This window comes from Pseudophryne corroboree, chromosome 1 (genome assembly GCF_028390025.1).
Source record: "Pseudophryne corroboree isolate aPseCor3 chromosome 1, aPseCor3.hap2, whole genome shotgun sequence".
NCBI classification, from domain to species: domain Eukaryota; kingdom Metazoa; phylum Chordata; class Amphibia; order Anura; family Myobatrachidae; genus Pseudophryne; species Pseudophryne corroboree.
The window spans coordinates 513120758-513138520 of NC_086444.1; the positions used below are offsets into that span (position 1 = coordinate 513120758).

At 47.1% G+C, this 17763-nt stretch overlaps 1 protein-coding gene across 2 annotated transcripts in view; it reads right to left on the minus strand.

Moving 5' to 3' along the window:
* Positions 1-361: 361 nt before the first annotated feature.
* LOC134896408 (tight junction protein ZO-2-like) overlaps positions 362-17763 on the minus strand; it is a 113639-nt gene continuing 96237 nt past the window's right edge. For both annotated transcript variants that reach the window (XM_063913916.1, XM_063913915.1), the window contains exons 8-10: positions 12968-13121; positions 11168-11231; positions 362-584 (exon numbers count right to left, since the gene is read on the minus strand). In XM_063913916.1, coding sequence (XP_063769986.1) covers positions 11179-11231; positions 12968-13121 — 207 coding nt within the window. In that variant the 3' untranslated portion in view covers positions 362-584; positions 11168-11178. The remainder of the gene's footprint in view (positions 585-11167; positions 11232-12967; positions 13122-17763) is intronic.

Consider the following 17763-nt stretch of genomic DNA (forward strand, 5'->3'; position numbering starts at 1 on the left):
AGGTGCAATGCCTAAAAACGTAAAAAGAAAAATTTGTTACCATTTGCCCTTGGTTCTTAAATCTATCTTAAATCGAAATCAAATCACAGATGTCTCAGATACATCAAAAAGCTGGTGTAGGTCACAAAAAGGAAAAAACATGGGAAGTATGTATGGTGTAATGGTTAGCAATACTGCCTCACAGCACTGAGGTTGATTCACATCCTGTGGTATTTTGGGTACTCCGTAGTCCAAAAATACACTGGTTAAATTTGACTGACAAAAAATAAAAATAATGATAATCTCTAGTATGTACATATGTTTAGGGCAGACTAGTGAGTCTTCGATACTTCAAAATTATTTTTTCCACAACTGCAGGAAGTATTTTAGAAATCTGTATTAAAATCTACTAAATCTCTTGAATGTAAACAAACATTGATTCAAATAACATTTCACAATACAGAGCAATGATTTAGTTTGTTTTGTTAACAATGTATCTTTAATGGAATACAAAATTCAAATATCTTGGCTTTTCACAGACGTTGATATCTTTGGTTAGAGGAACACACAATTGATCTGAGGTTGGAAGACCCATCAACATGGACCTGCAATGTGGAAAAAAAACAAAAAAAAACATTATAGCTATATGTGATAGAGTACATCATTATGGCTATTAGTCTTTCTATATAACTGAAGTCAACAATCACAATAAATCATAGATTCAGATTTCTATACAGTATATTCAATACATGCTCCTAGAAGCAGGACAATGAAAACAAAGGACTTCAGAATCTAAAGTGGCAGATGTGTATTTGCTTTCATTGTAATTTTTTATGAAACATGCCTTAGGCTGTCCTGCTATAGTGTTACAATCACCATCTGTAACACAGAAGTTACTGCTTACACACACATTAATATTATTATTCTCATTAATAAATACAGGTTGAGTATCCCTTATCCAAAATGCTTGGGACCAGAGATATTTTGGATATGGGATTTTTCCGTATTTTGGAATAATTGCATACCATAATGAGATATCAAGGTGATGGGACCTTAGTCTAAGCACAGAATGCATTTATGTTACATATACACCTTATACACACAGCCAGAAGGTAATTTTAGCCAATTTTAGCCAATATTTTTTATAACTTTGTGCATTAAATAAAGTGCGTTTACATTCACACAATTCATTTATGTTTCATATACACCTTATACACACAGCCTGAAGGTCATTTAATACAATATTTTTAATAACTTTGTGTATTAAACAAAATTTGTGTACATTGAGCCATCAGAAAACAAAGGTTTCACTATCTCACTCTCACTCAAAAAAGTCCGTATTTCGGAATATTCCGTATTTCGGAATATTTGGATATGGGATACTCAACCTGTATATATAAAAAATGTTGGGGGGGGGGGAAAGCGCTACTACCTTAATAATTCAATATAGACAATTAAATGCATCATACAAAAACATATGTAAAGAATTACCAGGTAGGCGCTCAATGCCAATGATGAACACAAAAATAAATAAATAAAACTATTTATTGAACAAACTAAAAACATATAACACTTTAAAATATATAAGACCACAGCATAACAATCATATGAAGCTGAGGTTTCTGAAACCTCTAGAATAAGCAATGGTATAGGCTAATTATAAGCACTTGGAAGGCAGTCGCAATAACCTTGAATATGAGATAATTCTTTATTTGATTTTATCTTTGTTTGAATACTCGCCCACAATAGAAGCACAAAGATACTAACACGGCCGTGCATACGAGTGTCCTCAAATTTTGTAAGTTCAATTCCAGCTGGAAAAAGTTCATCAACTTCCAAATCCAGTAGATGTATGAACGGTGCAGAAATAGGAGTTGTATTGATGAACAGACACTCTTTTTGGTTTTAGCAGGTCTCTGACCATGTTCTGGAGGTCCTGGGCTTTTTCCATCGGGAGAAAAACCCTCTTCTGTTCCGTGTCCAGAATCATGCCTAGGAATGATTGTCGAGTCGTTGGCATCAATTGTGACTTTGGCAGATTGAGAATCCAACCGTGTTGTTGTAGCACTCTCAGGGAGAGTGACACGCTCTTCTGCAATTGATCTCTTGATCTTGCTTTTATCAGGAGATCGTCCAAGTAAGGGATAATTGTGACTCCCTGCCTGCGCAGGAGCACCATCATCTCCGCCTTCACTGTGGTGAAAATCCTCGGGGCCGTGGAAAGCCCAAACGGTAACGTCTGTAACTGGTAATGACAGTCCTGTACAGCGAATCTCAGGTACGCCTGATGAGGAGGATATATGGGGACATGAAGGTATGCATCCTTTATGTCGAGTGACACCATAAAATCCCCCCCTTCCAGACTGGAGATCACAGTCCGGAGCGATTCCATCTTGAATTTGAACTTTTTCAAGTACAGGTTTAGGGATTTTAGATTTAAAATGGGTCTGACCGAGCCATCTGGCTTCGGGACCACGAACAGGGTTGAATAGTACCCTTTCCCCTGTTGGACTAGGGGAACCTTGACAATCACTTGCTGTTCACACAGCTTTTGAATTGCAGCTAACACTACTTCCCTCTCTGGGGGAGAAGCTGGCAAGGCCGACTTGAAAAATCGGCGAGGGGGCACCTCTTCGAATTCCGGTTTGTAGCCTTGGGATACAATATCCATCGCCCAAGGATCCACGTCTGACAGAACCCAGACCTGGCTGAAGAGTTGAAGACGTGCCCCCACCGGTGCGGACTCCCTCAGTGGAGCCCCAGCGTCATGCGGTGGATTTAGTAGAAGCCGGGGAGGACTTCTGCTCCTGGGAACTGGCCGAAGCAGGTGTTCTCTTCCCTCTACCCTAACCTCTGGCGAGGAAGGATGAGCCCCGACCTCTTCTGGACTTATGCGACCGAAAGGACTGCATCTGATATTGTGGAGTTTTCTTTTGCTGTGGGGGAACAAAAGGCAAAAAAGTAGATTTACCCGCGGTAGCTGTGGCAACCAGGTCCGCGAGACCTTCCCCAAATAAAACCTCACCCTTGTAAAGCAAAACTTCCATATGCCTCTTTGAGTCGGCATCACCCGTCCATTGGAGGGTCCACAGGGCTCGCCTAGCAGAAATCGCCATGGCGTTGGCTCTCAAACCTAGCAGCTCGTCTCTTTGAGCGTCTCTCATATATAGGACTGTGTCTTTAATGTGACCTATAGTCAATAAAATGGTATCCCTGTCTAATGTCAGCTGACAAGGTATCTGTCCAAGCTGCAACTGCGCTACATACCCATGCCGATGCTATTGCCGGTCTGAGTAAAGCACCCGTATGCGTATAAATAGATTTTAAGGTAGTTTCCTGTCTGCGATCAGCAGGATCCTTGAGGGCTGCCGTGTCTGGAGACGGTAGCGCCACCTTCTTGGACAGGCACGTTACAGCCTTGTCCACCCTGGGTGAGGATTCCCAGCGTACCCTGTCCTGTGCAGGGAAAGGATACGCCATAAGAATCCTCTTGGGAATCTGCAGTTTCTTGTCTGGAGTTTCCCAAGCTTTTTCAAACAACTCGTTCAGCTCATGAGATGGGGGAAAGGTTACCTCAGGTTTCTTTTCCTTATACATGCACACCCTCGTGTCTGGCAGAGGGGTCATCTGTGATATGCAAAACATCTTTTATTGCAATAATTATAGAATGAATACTTTTGGCCACCCTTGGGTGTAACCTTGCATCATCGTAGTTGACACTGGAGTCAGAATCCGTGTCGGTATCAGTGTCTGCTATTTGGGATAGGGGACGTTTTTGAGACCCTGAAGGGCCCTGTGACACAGTCAAAGCCATGGATTGACTCCCTGGTTTTTCCCTGGACTCTGCTTTGTCCATTCTCTTATGTAATAAGGTCACATTTGCATTTAAAACATTCCACATGTCCAACCAATCATGAGTCGGCGTTGCCGCCGGAGACACCACAATCATCTGCTCCACCTCCTTCTTAGATGAGCCTTCCGCTTCAGACATGCCGACACACTCGTACCGACACCCCCACACACACAGGGATATAGTTATAAGGAGACAGTTCCCCAATAAGGCCCTTTGGAGAGACAGAGAGAGAGTATGCCAGCACACACCCAGCGCCAACTGACACTGGAAACAATTTCCCAGATAATATAGCGCTTTTATATATAAATTAATTGTGTAATACACTCACTGCGCCTTACAAATGCCGCCCCCCCCCCCCCCCCCCCTCTTTTCAGCCCTATGTCACCGTGTTCAGCAGGGGAGAGTCCAGGGAGCCAGCTTCTCTGCAGTGCTCTGTGGAGAAAATGGCGCTGGTTAGTGCTGAGAGAACAAGCTCCGCCCCCTCCAGCGGCGGGCTTCGGTCCCACTCAAATGTATAAAACTGGCGGGGGATTTTTATAATTACTGTCTCCGCAGCCTATATACATATAAATGCCAGACTTAGAGGTTTATATTGCTGTCCAGGGAGCGCCCCCTGCGCCCTGCACCCATCCGTGCCTGCTACTGTGTGTTGTGTGTGGGAACAATGGCGTGCAGCGTTACCGCTGCGCGCTTACCTCAGGGAAGATCTGAAGTCTTCTGCCGCCTTAGAAGTCTTCTTTTCTTCTTATACTCACCCGGCTTCTATCTTCCGGCTCTGTGAGGAGGACGGCGGCGCGGCTCTGGGACGAACGGCGAGGGGAGATCTGCGTTCCGACTTCCTCTGGAGCTAATGGTGTCCAGTAGCCTAAGAAGCAGAGCCTATCACTTAAGTAGGTCTGCTTCTCTCTCCTCAGTCCCACGATGCAGGGAGCCTGTTGCCAGCAGTGCTCCCTGAAAATAAAAAACCTAACAAAATTCTTTCAGAGAAACTCAGGAGAGCTCCCCTGTAATGCACCCAATCTCCTCTGGGCACAGGATCTAACTGAGGTCTGGAGGAGGGGCATAGAGGGAGGAGCCAGTGCACACCCATTCTAAAGTTCTTTATAGTGCCCATATCTCCTGCGGAGCCCGTCTATACCCCATGGTCCTTACGGAGTCCCCAGCATCCTCTAGGACGTAAGAGAAATATAAGTAAAATGAGTTATTAAGATATATCTGCTTCAGAGACAAAACTTTAAAATTATTCACTGCTTTGAGTGGTCCATGAACATGAGACTGTGTATAAAGGCGTGTTCAGTATAAAGATGTGCAAATACGTCCAAAGAAGCCAATGCATAATCCCCCATTTTCAAGAATATAAGACTATACTATATATCAAGCTATTGCTTTGTGAAATATATCAACAGCTTTAATCAAATTTTAGCTGGGGACAAATTTAAGCAATTGTTTAAAGTAAAACAAAATTAATTTAATTTAGCAAACTTTCTACCATTTTGAAGCGGCTTTAATTTGACCATTTTATATAGATTGTAGTTACTCCTTGTATGTATTTCATGAAATGAAAGTAAATAAGATTTTACTTACGGAGTCCCCAGCATCCTCTAGGACGTTGGAGAAAATAAGATTTTACTTACCGGTAAATCTATTTCTCGTAGTCCGTAGAGGATGCTGGGGACTCCGTAAGGACCATGGGGAATAGACGGGCTCCGCAGGAGATAGGGCACTTTAAGAAAGCTTTGGATTCTGGGTGTGCACTGGCTCCTCCCTCTATGTCCCTCCTGCAGACCTCGGTTAGAGAAACTATGCCCAGAGGAGATGAACAGTTCGAGGAAAGGATTTTTGTAAATCTAAGGGCAAGATTCATACCAGCCACACCAATCACACCGTATAACTTGTGATAAACTACCCAGTTAACAGTATGAACAATAACATAGCCTCGGTTCAAACCCGATCAACTATAACATAACCCTTATGTAAGCAATAACTATATACAAGTCTTGCAGAAGAAGTCCGCACTTGGGACGGGCGCCCAGCATCCTCTACGGACTACGAGAAATAGATTTACCGTTAAGTAAAATCTTATTTTCTCCAACGTCCTAGAGGATGCTGGGGACTCCGTAAAGACCATGGGGATTATACCAAAGCTCCGAAACGGGCGGGAGAGTGCGGATGACTCTGCAGCACCGATTGAGCAAACAGGAGGGCCTCCTCAGCCAGGGTATCAAACTTCTAGAACTTTGCAAAGGTGTTTGACCCCGACCAAGTAGCAGCTCGGCACAATTGTAGTGCCGAGAACCTCCGGGCCGCCGCCCAAGAGGAGCCCACCTTCCTAGTGGAATGGACCTTAACAGATTTAGGCAATGGCAATCCTGCCGAAGAATGCGCCTGCTGAATCGTGTTACAGATCCAGCGAGCAATAGTCTGCTTTGAAGCAGGAGCGCCAACCTTGTTGGCCGCATACAGAACAAACAGAGCTTCGGTCTTCCTGATCCTAGCTGTTCTGGTCACATAAATCTTCAAAGCCCGGACCACATCCAGGGACTCGGAATCCTCCAAGTCCCGTGTAGCCACAGGCACGACAATAGGTTGGTTCATATGAAAAGATGAGACCACCTTGGGCAGAAATTGAGGACGAGTCCTCAACTCTGCCCTATCCACGTGAAAAATCAGGTATGGGCTTTTATATGATAAAGCCGCCAATTCCGAAACCCGCCTTGCAGAAGCTAAGGCCAACAACATGACTTTCCAAGTGAGGTATTTCAGCTCCACTGTTTTGAGTGGTTCAAACCAAGGTGACTTGAGGAAACTTAATACCACGTTTAGGTCCCAAGGCGCCACCGGAGGTACAAAGGGAGGCTGAATATGCAGCACGCCCTTCACAAAAGTCTGTACTTCAGGAAGAGAAGCCAATTCTCTTTGAAAGAAAATGGATAAGGCCGAAATTTGAACCTTTATGGACCCTAATTTTAGGCCCAAATTCACTCCTGTTTGAAGGAAGTGAAGCAGACGGCCCAAATGGAACTCCTCCGTAGGAGCAGCTCTGGCCTCACACTAAGAAACATTTTCGCCATATACGGTGATAATGTTTCGACGTCACGTCTTTCCTAGCCTTGATCAGGGTAGGAATGACCTCCTCCGGAATCCCTTTTTCAGCTAGGATCCGGCGTTCAACCGCCATGCCGTCAAACGCAGCCGCGGTAAGTCTTGGAACAGACAGGGCCCCTGCTGCAGCAGGTCCTGCCTTAGAGGAAGAGGCCACGGATCTTCTGTGAGTAACTCTTGCAGCTCCGGATACCAAGTCCTCCGTGGCCATTCTGGAACAATGAGAATTGTTCTGACCCTGCTTATTCTTATTATTCTCAACACCTTGGGTATGAGAGGAAGAGGAGGAAACACATAGACCGATCTGAACACCCAAGGTGTCACCAGAGCGTCTACCGCTACTGCCTGAGGGTCCCCTGACCTGGCGCAATATCGCTTTAGCTTTTTGTTGAGACGGGACGCCATCATGTCTATTTGAGGCAGCCCCCACCGACCCGTGATCTGTGCGAAGACCTCTTGATGAAGTCCCCACTCTCCCGGATGCAGGTCGTGCCTGCTGAGGAAATCCGCCTCCCAGTTGTCCACCCCCGGGATGGACACTGCTGATAGTGCGCGTACATGGCCTTCCGCCCAGCGTAGAATCCTGGTCGCTTCTGCCATGGCCACTCTGCTTCGCGTTCCGCCTTGGCGGTTTACATGAGCCACTGCCGTGACATTGTCTGACTGAATCAGAACCGGTTATTCCCGAAGCAAATCCTCCGCTTGACGCAGGGCGTTGTGTATGGCCCTCAACTCCAGGACGTTGATGTGGAGACAAGTCTCTAGATTTGACCAGAGACCTTGGAAATTTCTTCCCAGTGTGACTGTTCCCCAGCCTCGGAGGCTTGCGTCCGTGGTCACCAGGACCCAGTCCTGAATGCCGAATCTGCGACCTTCTAGTAGGTGAGCACTGTGCGGACACCACAGGAGAGATACCCTGGTCCTGGGAGACAGGGTGATCCTTTGATGCATTTGTAAATGGAACCCTGACCACTTGTCCAAGAGGTCCCATTGAAAAGTCCTCGCATGGAACCTGCAGAAGGGAATGGCCTCGTATGAAGCTACCATCTTCCCCAGAACCCGTGTGCAATGATGCACTGAAACGTTTTTTGGCTTTAATAGATTCCTGACCAGGGCTATGAGCTCCGGAACCTTTTTGATCGGAAGAAAAACCTTTTTCTGGTCTGTGTCCAGAATCAGGCCCAAAAAGGTCAGACGTGTTGTAGGGACTAGCTGGGACTTCGGTATATTGAGAATCCAGCCGTGTAACTGCAACGTCTTCATGGACAGAGACACGCTGTCCAGCAACTTCTCCCGAGATCTCGCCTTTATGAGGAGATCATCCAAGTATGGGATAATAGTGACACCCTGCCTGCGCAGGAGCACCATCATTTCTGCCATTACCTTGGTGAAAATTCTCGGGGCCGTGGAAAGCCCAAACGGCAACGTCTGAAATTGGTAGTGACAGTCCTGCACTGCAAATCTCAGGAACGCCTGGTGAGGGGGGAATATCGGAACATGAAGGTAAGCATCCTTTATGTCCAGGGACACCATCCAATCCCCCCCTCCAGGCTGGCGATGACCGCCCTGAGTGATTCCATTTTGAACTTGAACCTCTTCAAGTACAGGTTCAGGGATTTTAGATTTAAAATGGGTCTGACCGAACAGTCTGGTTTCGGGACCACAAACAGGGTTGAGTAATATCCCTCTCCTTGCTGGAGATGAGGAACTGTGATAATCACCTGTTGAATATACAATTTTTGGATTGCTGCCAACACTAGCTCCCTCTCTGACGGGGAAGCCGGCAGAGCCGATTTGAAAAACCGGCGAGGAGGCAAGTCTTCGAATTCCAGCCTGTATCCCTGAGTAGCAATCTAATGCCCAGGGATCCACCTGCGAGCGATCCCAGACGTGGCTGAAAAACAGAAGACGAGCCCCCACTAGATCTGCCTCCCCCCGGGAAGCCCCAATGTCATGCGGTGGACTTTGCAGATGCAGGGGAGGACTTCTGCTCCTGGGAACTAGCTGTGTGCAGCCTTCTTCCCTTGCCTTTTCCTCTGGCAACAATGGACGATCCCCGTACCTTCTTGCTCTTATTGGAACGAAAGGACTGCATTTGATAATGAAGTGCCTTTTTTGTATGCTGCGGGGGGACATAAGGTAAGAAATTTGACTTACCAGCCGTAGCAGTAGAGACAAGGTCCGAGAGGCCGTCTCCAAACTCCTCCTCCCCCTTGTAAGGCAAGGACTCCATATGCCGCTTTGAATCGGCGTCTCCCGTCCACTGTCGGGTCCACAAGAGCCGCCTAGCTGAAATAGACATAGTGTTTATTCTGGAGCTTAGTAAACAAATGTCTCTTTGAGCATCTCTCATATACAAGGCAGCCTCCCTGATATGCTCTATGGTAATTAAAATGGCATCCCTATCTAAGGTGTCAAGCTCCGTAGATAAGGAATCTGCCCATGCCACGACAGCACTACAAACCCAGGCCGACGCCATAGCCGGTCTAACAATAGTACCGGAATGAGTGTAAATGTGCTTCATGGTAATTTCCTGTCTGCGATCAGCAGGATCCTTGAGGGAAACCGTATCCTGCGAAGGCAGTGCCACCTTTTTGGATAAGCGTGTCAGCGCCTTGTCTACTTTAGATTCCCATCGTAGCCTATCCGTTTGTGGAAAAGGATACGCCATAAGAATCCATTTGGGAACTTGTGGTCTTCTATCTGGAGATTCCCAAGCCTTTTTGCACAATTCGCTCAGCTCAAATGAGGACGGAAAGGTGACCTCAGGCTTTTTCCCTTTATACGTGTACCCTCGTGTCAGGGACAGGGGGTTCCTCAGTAATATGCAAAACCTCTTTAATGGCAATAATTATGTACCGAATACCTTTTGCCACCTTCGGCTGTAATTTTGCATCTTCATAGTCGACACTGTCGGTATCTGTGTCATCGATCTGGGATATGGTGCGCTTCTGAGGCCCCGAAGGTCCTGGCGCCACAGGGACAGGCATGGTCTGGCTACCTGACTGATCCCTAGCTTCAGCCTTGTCTAATCTTTTATGCAATAGATTGACATTTGCATTTAAGACGTTCAGCAAATCCATCCATTCCTGTGTCGGCGCTGCCGACAGCGATATGACATTCAAGCACTCCCCCTCCACACATCCCCCTCGTCAAACATGTCGACACACGCGTACCGACACTTAACATACACACAGGGAAACTCTTTTCTGAAGACAGTATACCCTTTAAGGCCCTTTGGAGAGACAGAGAGAGAGTATGCCAGCACACACCCCAGCGCAATGACCCTGGAGACCAACACAATGTTTTTCCCCAGCCGCACTGTATAATATGTTATCCGCCAATTATGTGCCCCCCCCCCCCTCTCTTTTAAACACCCCTTCACCGTGTGTAAGCAGGGGAGAGTCTGGGGAGCTTCCTCTCAGCGGTGCTGTGGAGAGAAAATGGCGCTGGTGAGTGCTGAGAGAGAAGCCCCGCCCCCTCGGCGGCGGGCTTCAGTCCCGCTCAAAGTTATTAAAAAATGGCGGGGGCTCTTTTATATACATGTACAGTGCCCACCTGTACATGTATATTGTCTTTTGCCATAAGAGAGGTGTTATATTGCTGCCCAGGGCGCCCTGCACCCTTACAGTGACCGGAGTTTGTGAGGTGTATGGGAGCAATGACGCACATCTGCAGTGCTGTGCGTTACCTCAGTGAAGCTCTGAAGGCTTCTGCCGCCTGAGACGTCTTCTGACTTAGTTTCTTCTGGCTCTGTGAGGAGAACGGCGGCGCGGCTCTGGGGGTGGACGCCCAGTAAGAACCTGTGTTCACCCTCTCTGGAGCTAATGGTGTCCAGTAGCCGAGGAAGCAGAGCCTATCTTAGACGAGAAGGTCTGCCCCTCTCTCCTCAGTCCCTCGATGCAGGGAGCCTGTTGCCAGCAGTGCTCCCTGTAAAAATTTAGAAAAAAATCCAAACAAAAATGCTTCCTAGGCAGAGAACTCCGGGGAGCTCCCTGCAGTGCACCCATCTCGCTCTGGGCACAGTGTAAAAACGGAGGTCTGGAGGAGGGACATAGAGGGAGGAGCCAGTGCACACCCAGAATCCAAAGCTTTCTTAAAGTGCCCTATCTCCTGTGGAGCCCGTCTATTCCCCATGGTCCTTACGGAGTCCCCAGCATCCTCTAGGACGTTAGAGAAAAATATATTCAATCTATATAGAAAATATTGCTATACAAATGCATGGAAAAATACCTTTATTTGGCTCACTGCTCTTTGGATCTTGGATTTCTTCTCTTGTTTGTGTATGGTGGGTCATCTAAAATGCAAACAGTTATCAAACTTGTAGGTGACCTTTAACAAATGCATATTAAATATGTCTGCTTGCAACTACTTCTAATTACAAAAAAAAAAAAAAAATTATACTTTCATAAATTGTTTTGTTCCATAAATATATTTAGTAGGGAAATGTAATGTCGAGTGGCGTAACTATCATGAGTGCAAGAGATGCGACTGCTATGGGGACCGGGCTGCCTCTAGGGCCCACTATTCCCCTGCAACCAGTTAAGCATGAATTGGGCAGCAGCTGGGAACAAGGGACAACACACACCCCTGACGAAGGTAGACTTGATTGGCTGGATGAAAAGCTTTGGCCACAACCCCTCTGCTGATGGATCCAGGAAGCAACCACCCGACCTCAAGCAGAAACTGCTCTGGCTCCCGCTCAACTTGTTCTTCCCCGCCGCAGTCATATCACATTGCGCACCCCACATCCCCTCTGTCATGCAGTGTAACATAAGTAATGCTAGAAGGCTGGACATCTGCACTATTACAGCAAGCGCTCAGTCTTCATATACTGTGCAGCCATGGCCTCCACGCTAGGAAAGGCTATACTGTCAAATCCTCAGCTCTGCAAGATTTTGCTAAGGGGCCCACAAAGGGGGTAATTCCAAGTTGATCGCAGCAGGAAATTTTTTAGCAGTTGGGCAAAACCATGTGTACTGCAGGGGGGCAGATATAACATGTGCAGAGAGAGATAGATTTAGGTGTGGTGAGTTCAATCTGCAATCTAAATTGCAGTGTAAAAATAAAGCAGCCAGTATTTACCCTGCACAGAAACAAAATAACCCACCCAAATCTAACTCTCTCTGCATGTGTTATATGTGCCCCCCCTGCAGTGCACATGGTTTTGCCCAACTGCTAAAAAATTTCCTGCTGCGATCATCTTGGAATTACCCCCGAAGTTCTAGTTACGCCCCTGGTAATAACACAGAAACCCAGCGCAAATATTGATTGTCTGCCATTTCCTGCACACCTGAACAGGGCTTTGTCAGTGTTTTGAAGATACACAGCTATAAACATCACAAAGGTGATTACAACAGCTCATCAAAAATCAGCATCTTCATCTAGTGTCAAATGTACTTCTATATTAAAAAAGTTTTTACAACAATCTAGTTACATGGACAAAACTAAGGAGTAGTTGAAAATAAATGCAATTAGTATACAGTGGCCTTAGGGGTCTATTCAATTAACTGAATTCACTGAACCTGTATTTTTTATTTTATTTTTACAGGCAACTAAATTAAATAGCGTGTAAAAAAATACTGTGAAATATCAGGACGAATTACGATGTTTCTTCTCAGGTAATTGGATAAACCCCTTAATCTAATTGAAACTACTGTAATGCAATCATTGTTTATGTAAATAAAAAATACACTTAAAGAACAAAGATTGTGAACATTTATAAATACTATACATCACCAAATGGACTATTAAGGGGTTGGGTATGTGATGATGGCGTCCAGGAACCCAGCAGTCAGCATACAGACGCAGGGATCCCGGCCGCTAGAATGCCGGCAAGGGGGCGAGCGCAATGAAGCCCCTTGCCGGCTCGCCACAGGTTATATTCTCACTCTATGGATGTCGTGGACACCCACGAGTGGGAATAGTCCGTGGTAGCCGGGGTTCCGGCTGGCGGCATTGTCAGTGGACGGGTTTCCGGCGTCTGTATCCTGACCACCGGGATCCCGACTGCCGGCAACGTAACTCACTCACCTTCCATTTCAGAATCGCTGTCTTCCACATATGGCAAATTAATTAAAGTCTGCTTTTTGTCTCTAAGGACCACCAGCTGAAGCTTCCCTCGCGATTTCTCGATCAACGCCTGGGCCTCAGTTAAAGACATGTTCTCGGTTAAAATACCATTTATCTACAAATAAAGACACAAAAAATATATAGGATTTATAAAATGTGTGACCTGGTGAAACCCCCTCAAAAAAGTAGTATAATATTATACAATACTGTGCATAAGTTTTAGACATGTGTGGAATAAAACGCAGCAAAGTGAGAATTCTTGCAAAAATAGAAGTGTTAGCTTATTTTTGTCAATTAACAAAATGCAATTAAGTGAATGAACAGGAGAGAAATCTAAATCAAATCAATATTTTGTGTAATCACCCTTTGCCTTCAAATCAGTATCAATTCTTCTAAGTACACTTGCACAAAGTCAAGGATTTTGCAGGATTATAAGGCCTAATTCAGACCCGATTGCTAAGTTGCGTACAGCCAGCGATCATGTCTGAACTGCACATGCACCGCAATGCACAGAGGCGCGTCGGTCCGCAGCGACGGATGGTGCGAGAAAAGCAATCGCGCGGGCGATCACAATGTGACTGACAGGAAGAGGCTGTTTGTGGGTGGCAACTGCCCGTTTTTAAGGAGTGTCCGGAGAAACGCATTAGGAACCAGGCGTTTGGAGGGAGGGTTTCCGACGTCAGCTCATCACACTGGAAGAGTAAGTCCTGGTCTGTGCAGAGACTGCACAAATTTCTATTTGTGCAGCTCTCCTGCACATGCGATCGCACCCTTGCACAGCGATTTCCCCTCCCCTGTAGGCGGCGACTACCTTATCGCAAGGATGCAAAAAAATAGGATTTTATTTACCGGTAAATCTATTTTTCGTAGTCCGTAGAGGATGCTGGGGACTCCGTAAGGACCATGGGGAATAGACGGGCTCCGCAGGAGATAGGGCACTTTAAGAAAGCTTTGGATTCTGGGTGTGCACTGGCTCCTCCCTCTATGTCCCGCCTCCAGACCTCAGTTAGAGAAACTGTGCCCAGAGGATATGAACAGTACGAGGAAAGGATTTATGTAACCTAAGGGCGAGATTCATACCAGCCACACCAATCACACCGTATAACTTGTGATAAACTACCCAGTTCACAGTATGAACAAGTAACATAGCCTCGGTTCAAGACCGACCAACTATAACATAACCCCTATGTAAGCAATAACTATATACAAGTCTTGCAGAAGAAGTCCGCACTTGTGACGGGCGCCCAGCATCCTCTACGTACTACGAGAAATAGATTTACCGGTAAGTAAAATCCTATTTTCTCTAACGTCCTAGAGGATGCTGGGGACTCCGTAAGGACCATGGGGATTATACCAAAGCTCCCAAACGGGCGGGAGAGTGCGGATGACTCTGCAGCATCGATTGAGCAAACAGGAGGTCCTCCTCAGCCAGGGTATCAAACTTCTAGAACTTTGTAAAGGTGTTTGACCCCGACCAAGTAGCAGCTCGGCACAGTTGTAGTGCCGAGACCCCTCGGGCAGCCGCCCAAGAAGAGCCCACCTTCCTAGTGGAATGGGCCTTAACCGATTTAGACAATGGCAATCCTGCCGTAGAATGCGCCTTCTGAATCGTTTTACAGATCCAGCGAGCAATTGTCTGCTTTGAAGCAGGAGCGCCAACCTTGTTGGCCGCATACAGAACAAACAGAGTTTCAGTCTTCCTGATCCTAGCTGTTCTGGTCACGTAAATCTTCAAAGCCCTGACCACATCCAGGGACTCGGAGTCCTCCAAGTCCCGTGTACCCACAGGCACGACAATAGGTTGGTTCATATGAAAAGATGAGACCACCTTGGGCAGAAATTGAGGACGAGTCCTCAACTCTGCCCTATCCACGTGAAAAATCAGGTATGGGCTTTTATATGATAAAGCCGCTAATTCCGAAACACGCCTTGCAGAAGCTAAGGCCAACAACATGACCACTTTCCAAGTGAGGTATTTCAACTCCACTGTTTTGAGTGGTTCAAACCAAGGTGACTTGAGGAAACTTAATACCACGTTAAGATCCCAAGGCACCACCGGAGGTACAAAGGGAGGCTGAATATGCAGCACTCCCTTCACAAAAGTCTGTACTTCAGGAAGAGAAGCCAATTCTTTTTGAAAGAAAATGGATAAGGCAGAAATTTGGACCTTTATGGACCCTAATTTTAGGCCCAAATTCACTCCCGTTTGAAGGAAGTGAAGCAGACGGCCCAAATGGAACTCCTCCGTAGGAGCAGCTCTGGCCTCACACCAAGAAACATATTTCCGCCATATACGGTGATAATGTTTCGATGTCACATCCTTCCTAGCCTTGATCAGGGTAGGAATGACCTCCTCCGGAATCCCTTTTTCAGCTAGGATCCGGCGTTCAACCGCCATGCCGTCAAACGCAGCCGCTGTAAGTCTTGGAACAGACAGGGCCCCTGCTGCAGCAGGTCCTGCCTTAGAGGAAGAGGCCACGGATCTTCTGTGAGCAACTCTTGCAGATCCGGATACCAAGTCCTCCTTGGCCAATCTGGAACAATGAGAATTGTTCTGACCCTTCTTAGTCTAATTAATATCAACACCTTGGGTATGAGAGGCAGAGGAGGAAACACATAGACCGATCTGAACACCCATGGTGTCACCAGAGGGTCTACCGCTACCGCCTGAGGGTCTCTTGACCTGGCGCAATACCTCTTTAGCTTTTTGTTGAGACTGGACGCCATCATGTCTATTTGAGGCAGTCCCCACCGATCCACGATCTGTGTGAAGACTTCTTGATTAAGTCCCCACTCTCTCGGATGCAGGTCGTGCCTGCTGAGGAAGTCCGCCTCCCAGTTGTCCACCCCCGGGATGAACACTGCTGATAGTGCGCTTACATGGCCTTCCGCCCAGCGCAGAATCCTGGTCGCCTCTGCCATGGCCATTCTGCTCCTTGTGCCGCCTTGGCGGTTTACATGAGCCACTGCCGTGATATTGTCTGACTGAATCAGAACCGGTTTGTTCTGAAGCCACTCCTCCGCCTGGCGTAGGGCGTTATAAATGGCCCTTAACTCCAGGACACTGATGTGGAGACAAGTCTCTAGGCTTGACCAGAGACCTTGAAAATTTCTTCCCAGTGCGACAGCCCCCCAACCTCGGAGGCTCGCGTCCGTGGTCTCCAGGATCCAGTCCTGAATGCCGAACCTGCGACCCCTCTAGGACATAGGTTCTCAAACTCGGTCCTCAGGAGCACACACAGTGCATGTTTTGCAGGTCTCCTCACAGAATCACAAGTGAAATAATAAGCTGCACCTGTGGGCCTTTTAAAATGTGTCTGAGTAATTAATACACCTGTGCCCCTGCTGGGTTACCTGCACTGTGTGGGCTCCTGAGGACCGAGTTTGAGAACCTATGCTCTAGGAGGTGAGCACTGTGCAGCCACCACAGGAGAGATACCTTGGCCCTGGGAGACAGGGTGATCCATTTCTGCATCTGTAGATGGGACCCGGCCCATTTGTCCAATAGGTCCCATTGGAAAGTCCTCGCATGGAACCTGCCGAAGGGGATGGCCTCGTATGAAGCCACCATCTTCCCCAGAACCTTTGTGCAATGATGCACTGAAACCTTTTTTGGCTTTAAAAGGTTCCTGACCAGGGCTATGAGCTCCTGAGCCTTCTCCACCGGAAGAAAAACTCTTTTTTGGTTGTGTCTAGAATCAGGCCCAAAAAGGTCAGACGCGTTGCAGGTACTAGCTGGGATTTCGGTAAATTGAGAATCCAGCCGTGCATCTGCAACGTCTTCACGGACAGAGACACGCTGTCCAGCAACTTCTCACGAGATCTCGCCTTTATAAGGAGATCATCCAAGTACGGGATAATTGTGACTCCCTGCTTGCGCATGAGCACCATCATTTCCGCCATTACCTTGGTGAAAATTCTCGGGGCCGTGGAAAGACCAAACGGCAACGTCTGAAATTGGTAGTGACAATCCTGTACTGCAAATCTCAGAAACACCTGGTGAGGGGGGAAAATCGGAACATGAAGGTACGCATCCTTTATGTCCAGGGACACCATCCAATCCCCTCCCTCCAGGCTTGTTGATGACCATTCTGAGCGATTCCATTTTGAACTTGAACCTCTTCAAGTACAGGTTCAGGGATTTTAGATTTAGAATGGGTCTGACCGAACCGTCCGGTTTCGGTACCACAAACAGGAATGAATAATAACCCTCTCCTTGCTGGAGATGAGGAACCTTGATTATCACCTGTTGAATGTACAATTTGTGAATTGCCGCTAACACTAGCTCCCTCTCTGACGGGGAAGCCGGCAGAGCCGATTTGAAAAACCGGCGAGGGGGCATGTCTTCGAATTCCAGTCTGTATCCCTGGGAAACAATCTCTATTGCCCAGGGATCCACCTGTGATTGAATCCCAGACGTGGCTGAAAAGACGAAGACGTGCCCCCACTTGATCTGACCCCCCCCCCCCCCCGGAAAGCCCCAGCGTCATGCTGTGGACTTTGCGGAAGTAGGGGAGGACTTCTGCTCCTGGGAACTAGCCGAGTGCAGCTTTTTTCCCTTGCCTTTACCTCTGGCAACGAAGGACGATCCTCGTACCTTCTTGTTTTTATTGGAACGAAAGGACTGCATTTGATAATGTGGTACCTTCTTAGAATGCTGCGGGGGAACATAAGGTAAAAAATTCGATTTACCGGCCGTAGCAGTAGAGACTAGGTCCGAGAGGCCTTCTCCAAACAACTCCTCCCCCTTGTAAGGC